Below are 16629 nucleotides of genomic sequence, written 5' to 3' on the forward strand. Positions count from 1 at the left end.
GTCATTAATATGAGTCAGTTGCCAAGGGCCTGAATTTTGATGACATGACCCTGGGATGCTGCAACATTCATAAGCGTGAAAAATTATCCCATCACTTTTTCCAGGGCCACAGGTAACTTCCAACGGTCATTAAATGAACTACTTTAAGCCGAGGACTACCTGTGCTCTTCTAAACCTGCAGAGTCCACCTTAGGGCTGGCAGCGACTGCAAAGCCTCTGCTAGCCAACAGGGGGCAGCCCAGCCTCTCAAGAACTCGGCTCTTGGCTGCCCTCTAGTGGCAGGCCAGGGCGCTGCGGCCTGGAGCCTCGGCGGGCCTTCCCTCGTCCGTAGCGCGACCCCGACGCCGGGCCTCGCTCACCCGGCTCCCCGCCTCCTCCGGAGCTGCTCCCGCCCTCTTTCCTCCTCGCGACGCGGAAGTGGCCTAGCGCGGCTGCTGCTGCTGTTGAGGCGGTAACGCTTTCTCCTCAGGCTGTCGCCGGCCTCCTCCGGCCCAGCCATGCCGCTGCCGCCGCCGCCGCCCTCGCCCTCGCCGCCCGCGCCTCTGCAGCCCCTGAGCAGCTGCGGCCCGTGGGAGATGCGCGAGCGGCTGGGCACCGGCGGCTTCGGCAACGTCATCCGGTGGCAGCACAAGGTGAGCGGGCCCCGCGCGCGTCCTCGCTCGCTCGCGCGCACGCGCCTGCCTGACGCGGATTGGCGGGAAAAGGGAGGGGGAGGCCGTCGCGCCCTCGAGCCGCAGTGGGGCTCCTCCCCTCCCCTCCTTTCCCCCCCCCCCACCCGGGGATAGAGGGGCGCAGAGCGGGGGCTTTGGGTCGGGGGCCTCCTTGCCCAGCTTCCTTTTCCCCTTCCTGGTGCTCCTGCCAATTCTCGCCCTCACTTACGGGTCACATACTTACTCCTCCCCCCACCCCGCCTCTGAGAGGGGTTTTAAAAGTCAGCCATATTAAAAGAGAATTTAAAAATATGTGTATATATGTGAATGTGTGTGTGTGCGTGTGTAATCTATATTATATATTGCTATCTGTATTTATCCATTATTATCTATCTACCTATTTATCAACCTCATATAGATATAGATATGTATGAATATATATATATATATATATACACACACACACATACACACACATACACACATTCGAATTTCTTTTCTGTTGACAAAGCTATTTCAAGCTTATTAGCTCTCATCAGCTAGCCATACCCTTTATGGGATTCAAACCCATAAAGGATATGGCTAGCTGATGGGAGCTAATAAGCTTGACATAGCTATTCTAGTCTCCCATTTAACTCTTTAACTCTTTGTCAACAAAAAAGAAATTCAAATCATAGCTAAGATTAGATTTCACAATGCCAATAGAAAACCCTAAATGTATTGCTCTTCCAAATTATTGTGATGGAAGCTTGCAGGAACCAGAATTCTCGTCTCATATTGTGTGAAATGTTATCTTTGATTTTTTTCCCCCATATATTTGATATAACCATAAGGCCATAAAAGCTTTAATTCAGGAAGAGAGAAAGGGAAAGTGAAGTCTAAAGCAACAGAAAAGGGGTAATGGAAACACCATTTGACAAAAGAGAACTTGGCCAAATTATATGTAACATGGATTCAGCTTACTTCAACTTGACATTTTCCAGAGATATTCACTACAGCTCCATCATTGTCAGCAATAGGGTGGTTGTCAACCATCCTTAATAGTCAGATTGGAGAAAGCATACTGAAGTTGTGTCCTCTATTCTATGCAAGGTAATGTAAGAATTGCCAGGCTGACAGTAAGGGTGGATCTGGGGATTTCAGCAAGAAAGCATGTGATTTTACCTCCCAAAGGATCTGTTTCTCTGCTAATGACAGATTGGTGGGAGAAAATGACTGTCTCATGGATCTCTACAGATCCTAACAAGAGGCTCTCTAGTGAAAGATGATAGAGAGAAGAGGAACAAGAAAATAAAAAAAACATTCTGTCACAATATGAAATATCAAAGTAATTATCAAAGGGCTGTTGTGGATTTAACAAGATCTTTTGATATTCCTCTAGCACACTGGCAGAGTTCATTCATTATGCTAAGCCATAAAGTAGCTTATATGGGTTTGATATAGTCAAATATTAACTAAGATTTATGTATAAACTGACTGCCATAGTTTATTTAATATTTATCAAATTTATATAGTGGTGCATCTCAAAGATAAATCGTGACTAAAACATATCATGGCTTACATGAAGTATAAAGCTAGCTTAACACTTCTGCTACAGTTCCTGAGGGCTTAACTGTCTTCACATTGTATTTGCATTGTTGGAGAAAGAACAAAAAAAATTCCTCTTTTTATAGGAAACTGGAGAGCAAATTGCAATCAAACAGTGTCGTCAGGAGCTGAGCCTCCGCAACAGAGAAAGATGGTGTTTGGAAATACAGATCATGAAACGGTGAGTAATACTGTAAAACACAAGTTTCCACAAATATTGTGAGAAGTAGTCATTTGATTTAGCAATTATCAGGAAGATTATAATCCTGTTGCATAAGTATTTATTTAGCCGATGTCAAATACCAGATGGCACGGCTAACTTGATCCAAAGTGTGGAGCCTCCTTGTGTGTCATTTGAAAAAAAGAATTACTTATTTTGTCTTAAACCCAACGTCCCACCTTGGTAGAGCCAAATCTCAAGACCCTCAGCCTATGAAAATAGAAACAGTGATGGCGCTGACATGCATCCAGGGTTGCCAATTTTGACTATTTCTGAGAGAATCTAACCTTTGAGATATATGTAAAGCATTGAATATATACAGGCATTCAATAAAGTCATTGCTTTAAAGTGGAGTGCCAGGGTTGCACGAGCTTTTGTGTATTCTCTATGTGTTTTATTTCTCATAGTTTAAACCATCCCAATGTGGTGGCTGCCCGTGATGTTCCAGAAGGCATGCAAAGTGTTGCCCCCAATGACTTGCCACTGCTGGCTATGGAATATTGTCAAGGAGGAGATCTTAGAAGGGTGAGTCTTTTGGCACCTATATTACTGCACGTCAGAAAGAAATGAAAATACTTTTCACTTTCCAGAGCATCATTAGGGTCTTGCCTGAAAATCTGGCATGGGTCTAGACCAGGGGTAGGCAACCTCGGCTCTTTTATGACTCGTGGATTTCAACTCCCAGAATTCCTGAGTCAGCATAGCTAGGCTGGCTCTAGTATGCTGTTTTGTAAAGTTTTTCCAACTGTACTTTAAAGTACCTTTGGGACACGACCTGGATGACTGAGAATCTTCATAGACATTTAGACTTGATATAGTTCTGAAAGTCAGTTCTGGAAATGTTATTTGTTAGTTGACAGATCTCCCCTTGTAGAACGAAGTGACAGATTCGTGAAAAAAAAAACAGAATTACTTGGCTATACTGCAAAATGCAAAACTTATATAGAGATAAGTTATTTTCTTCTTCTTCCATAGCATCTGAACCAGTTTGAGAATTGCTGTGGCCTACGTGAGAAAGAAATCCACATTTTATTATCAGACATTGGTAAGTGTCAGATATTGGGGGCCAAATCTAAAGTAAGAGATCCTCAAGAAGTGCTTCTCCAGAGCCATCTTTTCTCAAACCTAAGCAAACCCAGCTTCTTCAGTCTCTCCATGTAAACCATGGTTTCTGTTCCTTTGATCCACCTGACTTACCTTTCTGAACCCGGTTCAGTTTGTCTGAAAACAGAGTGGCGTATTTCTTTAATATGATGGACTTGGTTGGTTGTCATTTTTTTCTCAATATCAGCTTCAGCCCTGCGTTACCTTCATGAGAACAGAATCATTCACAGAGACCTGAAACCAGAGAACATAGTTTTGCAACAAGGTGAAGAGAGGGTGAGTGGATTCTTCTGGTATGTTTCCTCATTCCTCATAAGGTGCAGGAGGTTAGACATAGCTCTTCCCTTCTGTCAAATATAAGGGGAAGGCTGAGGATGGCTTTTACTCACTCTTTAGAGATGGACCTCTTACGTTTAGTCAAAAAAAGAAGGAAATGGAATCTGGAGGTAGTTATGCTCATTCGCTTGCTTAATTAAATAATTCACTGTTTCTCAACCTCAACCACCCAGATGGGTGGACTTCAACTCCCAGAATTCCCCAGTCAGGGTTGCTGGCTAGCAAATTCTGGGAGTTGAAGGCCACCCATCTGGGTGGTGTAAACAATACTTTCAGGGCTGCTTTCTTTGAGTTGTGTACAAAGGGCTTAGGAACCTTTTTCCTCTTACTCAGCGCTTTCCCTCTTGCTCAGTTCTTGACTTGTTGCACAGTATGTTTTGAACTGTGCATAGTGCTTTATGGTGAGGTACTGTAACAGAAACTTTTTGGAAGATAACACTGTATGGAGATCTTGCTGTTCAGCTTTAGTAGGCAGGCTGGTTTTTGTGGATCTTTTTTCCAAATTCAGCCATGCTGTACATCACTTCGGTGGCCCCCTTCCTGTGACAAGAAAGGGTTAGGATTCTAGACAACTCTGTGGTCTTGCCAGAGGCATTTAATTGTATCTTTCCAGGGAGTGGTTGTTTTAAATAATTGATACACCACTTCCCATTAAAGGTTTGCAGTAAAATGCAGTTATATTTATACAAGATACTGATTATAATGTATTGAATAATCTACAATAGTCTGTGTCTAGGCCACCTTCTGCAGTATAAAACATGGTTTACCAATCGTATTAGCTGATTTTACACAACATGTTAAATAATAATCCAGCCTACTTGGCCTTAGAGAGTTGAGCGAACCCAGACCATACATTGCATCTCTCTCTCCCAGCATTCTTAGCATGCTCACATATGTCATCCTTGTGCTTTTCTTTAGTTAATACATAAGATCATTGACTTGGGCTATGCCAAAGAATTGGATCAAGGCAGTCTCTGCACATCCTTTGTTGGGACTTTGCAGTATCTGGTAAGCACTCTTTTAGAATAAGTAGTGGGGCTTTCCGAATTGTACAGTAAGATTTCAGGTATGAAGAGTATAAGGTAACGGTAAAGGAGCCCCTGTGGATTTTGCCCCCCTAGTCATTGCCGTCTGTAGGGGGCGGTGCTCCTCCCCATCTCAAGGCCATTGAGCCAGAGCTGTCCAAAGATGTTTCCCCGCTCATGTGGCCAGCATGATGTCCCGGAGCTGTGTGGGCACCTATTTATCTACTTGCATTTGCATGCTTCTGAACGGCTCGGCTGGCAGGAGCTGGGACGAGGACAGGAGCTCGCTCCATCGCCTGGCGCTCGGGTCTTGCATCTGGGCTGCCAGCTTTCCAGCTGACAAGCCTAATATCTTAACTACTGAGCCAGTGCTTTGCCCTGAAGAACATCAGCATATTGAATTTGTGATGAGCAGGTTGCCAGGATGCCATTGTGGGAAAGCATTTCAGTTACGACACGTAAATATTTTGTCTTCCTGGCAGAGAGCAGCCTAATTTTTTTTACTGTATACAGTATGGTCTGGTCCGTATTGATTTTGTCCCTTGTAGGTAATAAAACGAACAGAGCTGTCCCAACTCCACTTCCTCTTCCTCTGTGGATTGATCTTATCGTTTTTCAAATTCATTCTAACGTAATAAACATCACTGTACCACAGATGCTTTTTCAAGAGGCAACTGGACTTTCTTGTTTTTCTTTGAAGACGTTTCGCTTCTTGGATGAGAAACGAAACGTCTTCAAAGAAAAACAAGAAAGTCCAGTTACCTCTTGAAAAAGCACTTTTGGGACAGCCGTGACCCGGATGACCTAGGCAAACATCACTGTAGTTTATAGTAGTAAATTCCATGACAGATGTGTCAAAAATTATTTCCTTTTGTGAGTTCTCACCCGTCCATTGTTCTTAGCAGGCTTGGGCTTTATGGGGGAAAGGGGAAGGAAGGGATGGTCAGAAGAGTTCTTCCTTTTAAAGAAGATTCCGTGGATAGAGGAATGTTCCCTAATGGAAAATACGTCCTATTCAACTCCTGGGTTTTGCTTTCTGTGTAGGCAACTATGGGATTGCCTCGGTAGCCAGCTTTGTGTTCTTCATGTCCTAGGCTCCCGAACTGCTAGAACAACAGAAATACACAGTCACAGTGGATTACTGGAGCTTTGGCACCCTGGCTTTTGAGTGCATAACCGGTTTCCGGCCTTTCCTTCCCACCTGGCAACCGGTACAATGGTAATTCAGACATCTTATACCTTGGAATCGTTATTACAGGTAGTCCTTGATTTACAATCGGTTGCTTAATGAACATTTTAAATTGTGATGGAACGAGAATGGCTGCCTCATGGCCTGGAAAGCACTTCTGGCTGTTGTTAAAATGTCACGCCGCAAACAGACAGACCATCATGTGGTCCCAGTTTGGGCACTTGGCAGCTGACTCACCTGTTGGTCTGGTTGCAGTGTCCCACGATCACCTGGCGATGTTTGCGACGCTTTTTGCCAGTTTCTGACCAAAAAGATACCTACTCGGAAGAATTGGTTCACACTTAGGACCACGACCTTTGCTTAATGATTGCGCTGATTTGCTTAACAATGGCCACCCAAAATTTAAAATTGGCCCGGAAACTTGATCCTAATTGTGGTTGTCATTTGAGGATTACCTGTATGAAAGGAGCAGGCATATGCTGGACTGAAATACCTTATATACAAACCTCCCTTTATTCTCTTAGGCATGCAAAAGTCCGACAGAAGAGTGAGCTGGATATTGTTGTTTTTGAAGATTTATCTGGAGAAGTGAAATTTTCTAGCAAATTGCCCTACCCCAACAACCTAAATAGGTAATGGATTATATGTCGATCAAAGAACCAATTCAATTCCCCCATCCCTCAGCCTCTTCAGTAGTTGTCTTCCTTCCCACGTTCACTATTTCATGCTTGTGTTCCTAGTGTTTTGGCTGACAGACTGGAGAAATGGCTGCAGCTGATGCTCAAATGGCAGCCGCGGCAGAGAGGGACTCATCCCACCTACGGCACCAATGGCTGCTTCAAGGCTTTGGATGACATCCTGAATGTAAAGGTAGGTTCTTCCAGGTGGGAGAAATAGGAAGAGTGACATTTAGGAAGGTGTATGCTATCGGTAGACACGGACCAATTGGAAGTCCGGATGATGTAAGATGTTGTTTCGGGTATCCCAGCTCATGGAGCTACTTCATAGATTTTTACCCTATTGTTTCGTGAAATCATTGATTGCACATTTTGGAGTGCTGATGGAGGATGATGCAGAGTTACACAATATAATGCTCTCCGGGGGCATAGATTGTAAAACCTAGAGGGCCTTAGTTTGGCGTTATGGGCATTGCAGTTCACAAATACCTACAGTCGGGGAAGGAGAATTTAGTTTTATTTAAAAGTGTTAGGTACTGTTTAAGGTTTTAAAAGTTTGGATATGTGTCCAAAATATATTTAACATGTTAGCCAGATAAAAAAAATAGAGCAAGGAAAGTGTTATTTTCATTTAATTGAACCAGTTTTTTTCTTTTCTTTTTTTTTAAAGTTTTTTTGACTCATGATTATTGCTGTGATAGTTCACTTACAACTGATGCAGCCTCCGTGTGGTCACGTGATCAAAATTCAGACGCTTGACAACTGACTCACATTTATGATGATTGCCGTGTCCCAGGGTCACGTGATCCCCTCTTGCGACCTTTTGGCAAGCAACGTCAATGGGGGAAGCCAAGTTCCTTTAACTAACCTATTGACTGCAGCGATTCACTTAACAACGATGTCAAGAATGGTCCTAAAATGGGGCAAAATTCACCTTCTGTCTCACTTAGCAACAAACATTTTGGGCTCAATTGTTATAGGTTGAGGACTACCTGCTTTAATGTGAGACCCGATTGACAAGAAGAGGGAAGGAACTTTTAGGAACAGCATCTGTGTTGCTTTGTTGTTGTTGTTGTTGTTTTTGCATTTCTGTTGCTTGATGAGCGTTTCTTTTTCCAGCTGGTTCATATTCTAAACATGGTAACGGGTTCAGTGCACGTGTATCCTCTAGCAGAGGGAGAAACTTTGCAGAGCATAAAGGTTAAGATCCAGGCAGACACCGGCATCCCCGAGCAGAACCAAGAACTTTTACAAGAAGGAGGACTGGTGTTATTCCCTGAGAAACTTGACGTTCAGTATCTGTCTGACATAAAGGTGAGTCTGCAACATTTTCACTAAGTGGCACTCAGGGTACTGTGGCTGATGCACAGATATTTTCAGCGACCCTATTTTACTAATTAAAAGCCTTTAATTAGTGGGTGGATGTATTTCTCAAACAAAATCATTTTCTAAATTTCTTCATCCATTTTCTGAAACGGAAGAGAGAATATTTTTGCCCTACCACAGTTGGTTAGCGATAAAGCGGCCTCAGTTTAATGCTGTAATTTTGCAAATTTAACTTAAAATTCTATGTCCTTAAGCTAATCAGTTGGCCTGCTGAAGGAAAAATTGTTATAAAAGGCTGTATCCTAACACCTGAGAGCTGAAAGAAAGTAAACAGCCAATGTAACATATGATGCAAGGTGATCAAACTGGCCAGTCCTAGAGGAGATCAACCCCGACTGCTCTTTAGAAGGCCGGATCCTGAAGTTGAAACTCAAATACTTTGGCCACCTAATGAGAAAGAAGGACTGACTGGAGAAGAGTCTAATGCTGGGAAAGATGGAGGGCAATAGAAGAAGGGGACGACAGAGAAAGAGGTGATTGGATGGAGTCACTGAAGCAGTAGGTGTGAACTTAAATGGACTCCAGAAGATGGTAGAGGACAGGAAGGCCTGGAGGAACGTTGTCCATGGGGTTGCAATGGGTCGGACACGACTTCGCAACTAACAACAACGAAACATACGATCCTGCCTTTTAAAAGTATTGATGTTTAGAACTGGGGAAGAGATTCCTCTGTAGGAAATGCTTGAAAATGATCCATAATTTTCAGTTGCGTGAAATAACAAGAATGGGATGGAAGATGACTCCTGAAGAAATGATCTGTGCCTGCCTTGACTCCCAAAGCGGGATCTTGGATATGATCAAGGAAACTTTCACTGATACCAAGTGTCATCATTCAAATGGAATGTTTTTTTCCCCTTTCAGCTTAATGATGCCACAGCTGCTGATACCAACCTTTTCTTCCTGTTCGATGGCCGAAAAGTAGCCTATGAGTCTCAGACCGCTCCACGGCCCAATCCAGAAAGCATCAACTGCATCCGTAAGAATCTGGGATGGGAAGAAACTTCCTTATTTTTTTTGCATAAGAGGCTCCAGTAAAGAGCTTTTGTAGCCAGATATAGAATTAGGGGTAGTCTCCATCTCTCTGTCTTGTCATTCTTAATGATTATATATTTCTTCCTCAGTTCAAGATCCCAAAAGGATCCTCCCCTTCTTGCAGTTGCGCAAAGTGTGGGGTCAGGTCTGGCATGCAATCCGAAGTTTGAATGAGGACTTCAATCAGCTTCAGAAGGGTCAACGGGCAGCAATGTAAGGGGCTGTCAATGTGTCTTTCTGTTAACTCTGGACCATTCTGTATTTGACCCCATTCTCCCAATTCTTTATCCACCGTGCCATCTTAAAAACATGGGCTGTTTAAGTCAGGGATCCCCTAGCCCCAGGCCATGGCCCATTACTGCGCCTTGAGCAGTTCGGAACTGGGCCACGGAAGTGGCGGGGAAGTGCCCATGTGCACACACATCCCCACTTGTCCAAGCAGCGGGCAAGTGCATGCGTGCTCCATTTGCATGAGCGGTGGTTGCATGTGCCTGCTGTTCATGCAAATGAAGCTACACACACACATGTGCCCGCATGGAACCATTCCCTCCCCACCCCACCCCCAGCCGGTTGGGGAACTCTGTTGTAATTTACATTTATTTGCCTAAAACGATTCGGCTTATCCCAAAGTGTTTCTCAACCTCAGCAAGTTTAAAATGTGTGGATTTCAGATGCCAGAATTCCCCAGCCAGCATGCATCTGAAACCTTCTGACACGGAGAAATGCTGGCCCAGAGGCTCTGTTCAAATGCCTTCTGAAATTTCAAAATGGTATTAATTCTCAGGTTCATCTAGTTCAGGGGTAGGCAACCTTGGCTCTTTTATGACGCGTGGACTTCAACTCCCAGAATTCCTGAGCCAGCCATGCTGGCTCAGGAATTCTGGGAGTTGAAATCCACGCGTCATAAAAGAGCCAAGGTTGCCTACCCCTGATCTAGTTCAAGAATGTTTGTATATATTGTATTTATTTATTAAACCTTTATGCTACCCATCTCCCTACAGCAGTGGTCCTCAACCTTTCTGGCTCTGTGGACTGGTGGCGGGGGGAGGGAAAGAAGGGATGGTTTTGCACATGCATGCGCCACTTGCACAAATGCAATTTATTGCACACTCTTGCCCATCTCTTATGTGGCCCGGTTCCCAATGGCTGACTCTAGGTGGCTTACAGTATTCCTTTCTTGCTTTTTTGTTTTTACTCAATAAAAATTAAAACGTTACAGGATTTAAAAAAGAAAGTTTCTGCATTACGTCTTACTTGTAGCTTGAATGTCTCTGTTATTAATAGTAAAAAAAGGTCCTTCCGTGTCTGTTGGGTCTCTGCAGCGGGTGACTCTCTTTCCCCCTTGGCTTGGTAGGCGGAACCTGCTACGTCACAACAGCACTCTTTCCAAGATGAAGAATACGATGGCCTCGCTGTCCCAACAGCTGAAGGCAAAATTGGACTTCTTCAAAACCAGCATCCAGATTGACCTGGAGAAATACAATGAGCAAATTGAATTTGGAATCAGTAAGTTTTATTCTCTTTGATAAGACATGAGCAGTTGTTAGAAGTCCTTTTTCCTAGTTTTGATTTATTTCAGGGCTAAATAATAATATTATAATAATGCAGCAGGAAGCAGCATGAGTTGAGTTAGGTTGTCCGTCCATCCCATCCATTCCATCCATTCTGTCTATATATCTCTATCTATCTATCTATCTATCTATCTATCTATCTATCTATCTATCTATCTATCTATCTATCTATCTATCTATCTATCTATCTATCTAGAATTTGCATCCTGGACCTACAGTGCATTTTGAATGGTGCTTCTACTGGTTTGATTCTATTCTGAATACAAGGTATCTTCTCATGTGCAAATGTTTAGATTGGCACATGATAGGATGAGCAGAAATAGAGTCCCAGGTTGTCTAAATCAATGTATTCCCCACCAGGGTATCGACGTTTTAAACTTTTTATTATACGCTAACGAAAAAGCTCAAATAGTCATTTTATTAATTTAGAAAGGAGCGCTTGTTTCTTTTAAAACCAAACTTAAAATCACGGTGGTGTTTCTTCTTGCAGCTTCTGAGAAACTACTTCTTGCTTGGAAGGAGATGGAACAGACTGTAGAGCTTCGTGGAAGAGTATGTTGTACTTTACTTAAAGTTAGATGTGATAGAACACATATTTTCCCCTGCTCTTGTATAGGCTGGCCAAGGTCTCTAAAGGGAGAGTCTTTGAGACGCAAATAGATAGGCAACCTTTTCTCTTTTATGACTCGTGGACTTCAACTCCCTCCTGTCTCACTTAACAACAGAAATTTTGGGCTCAAGTCGAGGACTACCTGTATAGGAAGACAAAGGAATGAGGACTCAATTCAATATAGTATATCAGTTATTGAATGTCCACCGTGTCCTCTGAATGATTTAAAGCATTTCACGTCCATTGGCTCCTTTCATACATCGCTCCGAATCAGAACTGTAACCCTGGTTTGTTGAACAAGACGAGTGGACCTCCATGTAACCTCCCTTTTAACTCTGTAATTCTGCATGTAACTCACTAAGGCCAAACAACCTTTTCTGCTATTCCTCCTTTGTACCATTTCTTTGCCTCTGAAAGGAGGAAGATGTGGAGCAGTTGGTGAAGAAGACAATGGCCCTGCAGACAGACATTGTAGAGCTGCAGAGAATCCCCCAGGGCCGAAAACAAGGGAGTTCTTTGGATGACCTGTGAGTTGTTGCTTCTGATACTACTTGTCTAGCAGTCATAATCCTGCTGAAAAGGATCTATTCCAATATTCATTCATTTGGAGCAGCAATGAATGGCCTTTTTTCAGGATTCCGTAAAATTAATAAGTTGTATTTATATGATATATTTGATTCATCTGTCCTCCTAAGGCAGAGGTGGGGAACTGTGGCTCCTTCATGATTTGTGGACTTCAACTCCCAACATTCCTGAGGCAGCCACGACTGAAAATGTTGAACTATTTGGTGTTGCCAGGGCTGCCATTTGGGACTGGGGAAATTAGGATACAAATTTTGCTGGACCATAAATCATACCAGGAGCTATTTTCTATTCCTTGAAGCAGTTCCTTCTTTAGAGTGGAGACAGAGAAATATGTGTCTAATTGATAGGAGGACATGCCTAGAATGGAGTAAAGTCTTACTCCATCTTTCCTCTTTAACTGCATTGTAGTAGCTGCTTTATTTGGGAGGGGGGGTAGGGGGAGGGGAATACCTTGTAATTAGTAGACTGTTTTCTCCATCAACCTAGCTGTATATGAAGAATTACAATTCTTGAACAGCAATATTTGAGATCTTCGTTTCTCAATTTTTATTTTAAATAGGGAGAACCAGGCAAGGGACTTGTACCGGAAACTGAGAGAAAAACCAAGAGGTAAATGTTCTACAAAATATTGGAGTCTTCCTCCATATTTTAGTCCAGAGACCACCTTATACCTAAAACCAAAGAGAGGCTCTTGAACCCTCCACCAATGGCAGAATTGAGCAATGTCTCTTTTATCTCTCCTCTTGTCCAAAATAGTTCATCGTATTTTGCACACTTCTCATTGCTCTCTAGATCAAAGGACTAGTGGGGACAGCCAAGAAGTAGTACGATTGCTCCTACAGGCAATCCAGACGTTTGAGAAGAAGGTCCGCCTCCTGTACGTTCAGCTCAGGTAAGACTCTCCAAATTCACTTCTAAAGCAAGTAGGCTGCTAATTTGGAATGCAGGCATAGCAGGGGAATACTTGCCCGTACGCAGAGAGCTAAAGTTAACCGTACTATCCTGGCCTCCTGTGGTTCAGCTACCAACAGGTGATTTGGTTGTCATTTTTGCAGTAATACCGTGGTCTGCAAGCAAAAGGCCCTGGAACTGTTTCCAAAAGTGGATGAGGTGATGATTCTTATGCACGAAGACGAGAAAACAGTTGTCCGGCTTCAGGAGAAACGACAGAAAGAGCTCTGGAACCTCCTGAAAATTGCATGTGTGAGTGAAATCTCATCACAGTCCTTGACTTACAGCCTTTCATTTAGTGACCATTCAAAGGTACAACAGCACTGAAAAATAGCAATGGGGCTTAGACTTAATATACCACTTCACTGTGCTTTACAGCCCTCTCTAAGCGGTCAGCCTGTTGACCCCCTCCCCCAACAATCTGCAGGGATTCACTTAAGAACTGTCACAAGAAAGGACATAAAATGAGGCAAAACCCCCATGTCTCACTTAGCAGTAGACATTTTGGGCTCAGTTGTGGTCATAAGTCAAGGATTACCTGTTATCTAAATCTACTTGGTGGGAAATGCTCCAATTCCGTCGTATTGGGAAGGAAGCAATTAAGAAACACCATGTTGATTTAAGGCATCCCATTAGTTCACCCAATTTCCAGTTTGCATGCAAAAACACCTTTTTTTTACTTCCTCCTTCCGCAGAGCAAAGTCCGTGGTCCAGTCAGTGGAAGCCCAGATAGTATCAACATATCGCGTCCTAATCACCCTGGTCAGCTGTCACTCCAGGTTCCAACTCCACAGAACCATTTAGTGGATTTTGGGATTAAAAGGTAACGGTGAAAATTGTTAGCTTCTAAATTGGGATATCTGGTCCTGCAGTTGGTCAGTTGAAGCAGGGCAGGTACTTAGCTACGGTTTACATCATTTCCTACCGTTGTGCTTTAACTGCTTCCATTAATCTTTGAGAAAAAGATCTTTGGGATGATATTCCAAATTGGGCCTTCTTTGAGTTGAACTTAATGTAATTTCACGGTAATGGTTTAGAAATAGTTTGCATTGTTGCCTTCTGGGATTCCCTCCCCTTCACCTTGAAATTGGCCTTCTGTCCAGAAAGCCTGTCTGATCCAGTCCCCTTTTGCTTTTTGAGATTAACCAAGGTCAACCAGGGACTTTCAGAGTTATTGCGCGGAGAAACAGGCGTCTGTTCTGTTTTGCATTAAGATCAGTGTCCTTTTTGTGGTTGATCTTGTTTGCAGAAGGGGAGAAGTCATAGGGAAGGGTGTCATGGTCCTGCTCAGCAGTGCAGCATCATGTAATGCAATAGAAAAATATTTCAGTCTTTAACACTTTTGAGCCAATCATCCAGGAGACAAGAGCCTTCCTTAGCACATTATTCAGTTATAATCCTCACAAATGAAGGCAGATATAGGTGTCCCAGGATAATGTTGCAAGATCCAATCTGTGTCGGTCACCAGGGCCAGAGGTTTAACTCTTCCAAGCTTTCAGAGTCCATCTTTAGGGAACTTCTCTCTACTGGAATAGGTGCTTTGGGCTATTTTATGCTTCATATTTATGCAGTGACTTCCTATTGGTTGATTGGTGTGTTGATGGCCAATGATTGGCTATTATTTCCTTGCGTTGCCAAGTCCTCAACTCCCTAAGTATTTGATAAGGTGGTTTCAAATCAGTACTCCTGTTGACGGACAAGGGGCCCTTTTCCCAGGCTTCAATCATTTCCTTGGCTAATTTTGTACCTGCTCGGCCAACAATCTTAGTAGCTGCGAAACCGAAGTTATATTTCTGTCTGGCTTTATATAGGATAAATGAAAATATATTTGAGCAGGAAGTGGTACTGCGTGTCCATTTTCAATCTCATAGATTACCAGCATTAAATAAATGAATTAAAACTTTGTCTGCTCTTGACCAGCAGCAACTTATTTTCAGCTCCTGTCTCATACCTGCTTAAGTTAAAATGTATGTCTCCAAGTTCTGATATACAGCACAGCATTCCCATTTTGGCATCCATTCAATGCATCTCTCTCTCTCTCTCTCTCTCTCTCTCTCTCTCACTCACACACACACACACACACACACACACTCCATGCTCAAAATAGAAACAGCTGTTGGAAACTGCACTGCCAAATTTGTAGTAGAGCAGCATTGCCGAAATACTTCCAATTCATAAGGAAACTTATCTTTCACTTTTTTAAAAGAGATAAGGGACACTTGAATGAGTAACATGATGCGTTGTGATTTATATTTAGAGAACAGTAGAGAGCTCTAAAAGCAAACGTATATGCTTCAAGATGTCAAAATACACAGAACACAGTGCAGCAATGTTATTAGCTGAAATATATCTATTAATTCAGGAGCTTTACACTTATTTTCTTGAATACTATTTAAGAACATAGTGGATTGTCCTTTGAAACTTTTTGCGTTTTGGAAAAAAATCAGTTATTTTGCAAAAAAAAAAAAAAAAAGTACTATTTTAATTGGGCTAGTAAGAGACTTCTTAAGTTTGCTTGTCCTGACAAAAGTATGCAGTGAGTTAGGAGATGGCATTTCTTCATACCAAACATTTTCCGTGTGAAATGTCTTTATAGTTTCCTTTTATAATTTTGTCTCTTAGTGAGGATCTGCTGGAGGAATCTCACAGCCTCTGCAGTCAGCTGGAGAATGTCATGGTTGATACAATGAAGGATCAAGAGCACAGCTTCATGGTAATTTCTTATCCTCAGTTATAAAGTGATGGGTTAGGAGAAAAGTAGTAAAAGCAATTCTCATTTTTCAGCCAGCTAGTCATACTGCTTAAACAGAGATAGAGGAAAACTTAAAAAGGGGAGAATTTACTTAATTCACATATCTATTGGTCTGCCTCAGAACTGAGCATTTTATAGCATGCAGACCACATCTGCCCCATGGGCTGTTCCAGTTTGGCCTGGGGTACCAGGCAACATCATGGGGGGGGGGGGCAGGGCATCAACTTTCCCCAAGCAGTCCTGGTTTCTCGTGTGGGAAAACTGTCCATCCCATCCCTGGTTTATCTATGTTAACAAATGCAGAGTACATTAATAGGAACATGCATTTTCTTTATATTTAGACTTTGGACTGGAGTTGGCTGAAACTTCCAGAAGAAAGAAAAAGCCTAGAACAAACTCAGATGTGAAAATAATCTTAATTTAATCACAAAATAATTAACTTTCTATCACGTTGATGACCAGATCTTACTGTAAGTGCTGTTCTTGGTCAGAAATCTATATCTGCAGCCTACTGGGTGATCCTAAGTTTGTATTTGATTCTTACTCAGCTGTATATAAAGTATATTTTTCTGTATGGCTTTCGTTGTTCACCTGGTGGTGCCTGTTTCCATATTACTGCTTAATTGCAGACACTGAAGATAGTTAACATACATTTTGTTACACGGATGTACACAAGATTCTCCATTCCCATCAAGGAAAGAATTTGGAGCACTCTTAATATGACACTTCCACATATCATACAATACCATTAGTATTGCTCTAAATATATTTGTGGGACAGAATGTGCATTGATTTCCATGAGAGCTTCAACTGTAAAGGATGTTCCTATTATATTTTTATGGTAGACCATAATGGAAGAAAATGTACTGTTGTAATAAAGGATATAAACTACCATTTCTAATACAGAAGCAGACACAGTAGCTATTTTATTAATTTATTTGTTAAGCAGTTTAA

At 42.4% G+C, this 16629-nt stretch overlaps 2 protein-coding genes across 2 annotated transcripts in view; one reads left to right on the forward strand and one right to left on the reverse strand.

Moving 5' to 3' along the window:
- Positions 1-498, reverse strand: part of PLAT (plasminogen activator, tissue type) — a 45020-nt gene extending 44522 nt beyond the window's left edge. Inside the window, exon 1 of the mRNA XM_039366862.1 lies at positions 360-498. The gene's annotated coding sequence lies outside the window, so the exon portion shown is untranslated. The remainder of the gene's footprint in view (positions 1-359) is intronic.
- On the forward strand, positions 461-16583 carry IKBKB (inhibitor of nuclear factor kappa B kinase subunit beta). The gene is made up of 21 exons (XM_039366861.1): positions 461-632; positions 2324-2418; positions 2865-2982; positions 3433-3502; positions 3749-3837; positions 4816-4905; positions 6017-6141; positions 6636-6743; positions 6852-6981; positions 7908-8102; positions 9036-9150; positions 9296-9419; positions 10561-10712; positions 11268-11329; positions 11805-11914; positions 12532-12581; positions 12765-12864; positions 13028-13175; positions 13619-13746; positions 15546-15636; positions 16017-16583. The coding sequence occupies exons 1-21, from the start codon at positions 498-500 to the stop codon at positions 16080-16082; spliced, it is 2301 nt and encodes a 766-aa protein (XP_039222795.1). The 5' UTR covers positions 461-497; the 3' UTR covers positions 16083-16583.
- Positions 16584-16629: the final 46 nt, after the last annotated feature.

This window comes from Crotalus tigris, unplaced genomic scaffold, assembly GCF_016545835.1.
Source record: "Crotalus tigris isolate CLP2741 ecotype Arizona unplaced genomic scaffold, ASM1654583v1 scf7180000020455.750797, whole genome shotgun sequence".
Lineage (NCBI taxonomy): Eukaryota > Metazoa > Chordata > Lepidosauria > Squamata > Viperidae > Crotalus > Crotalus tigris.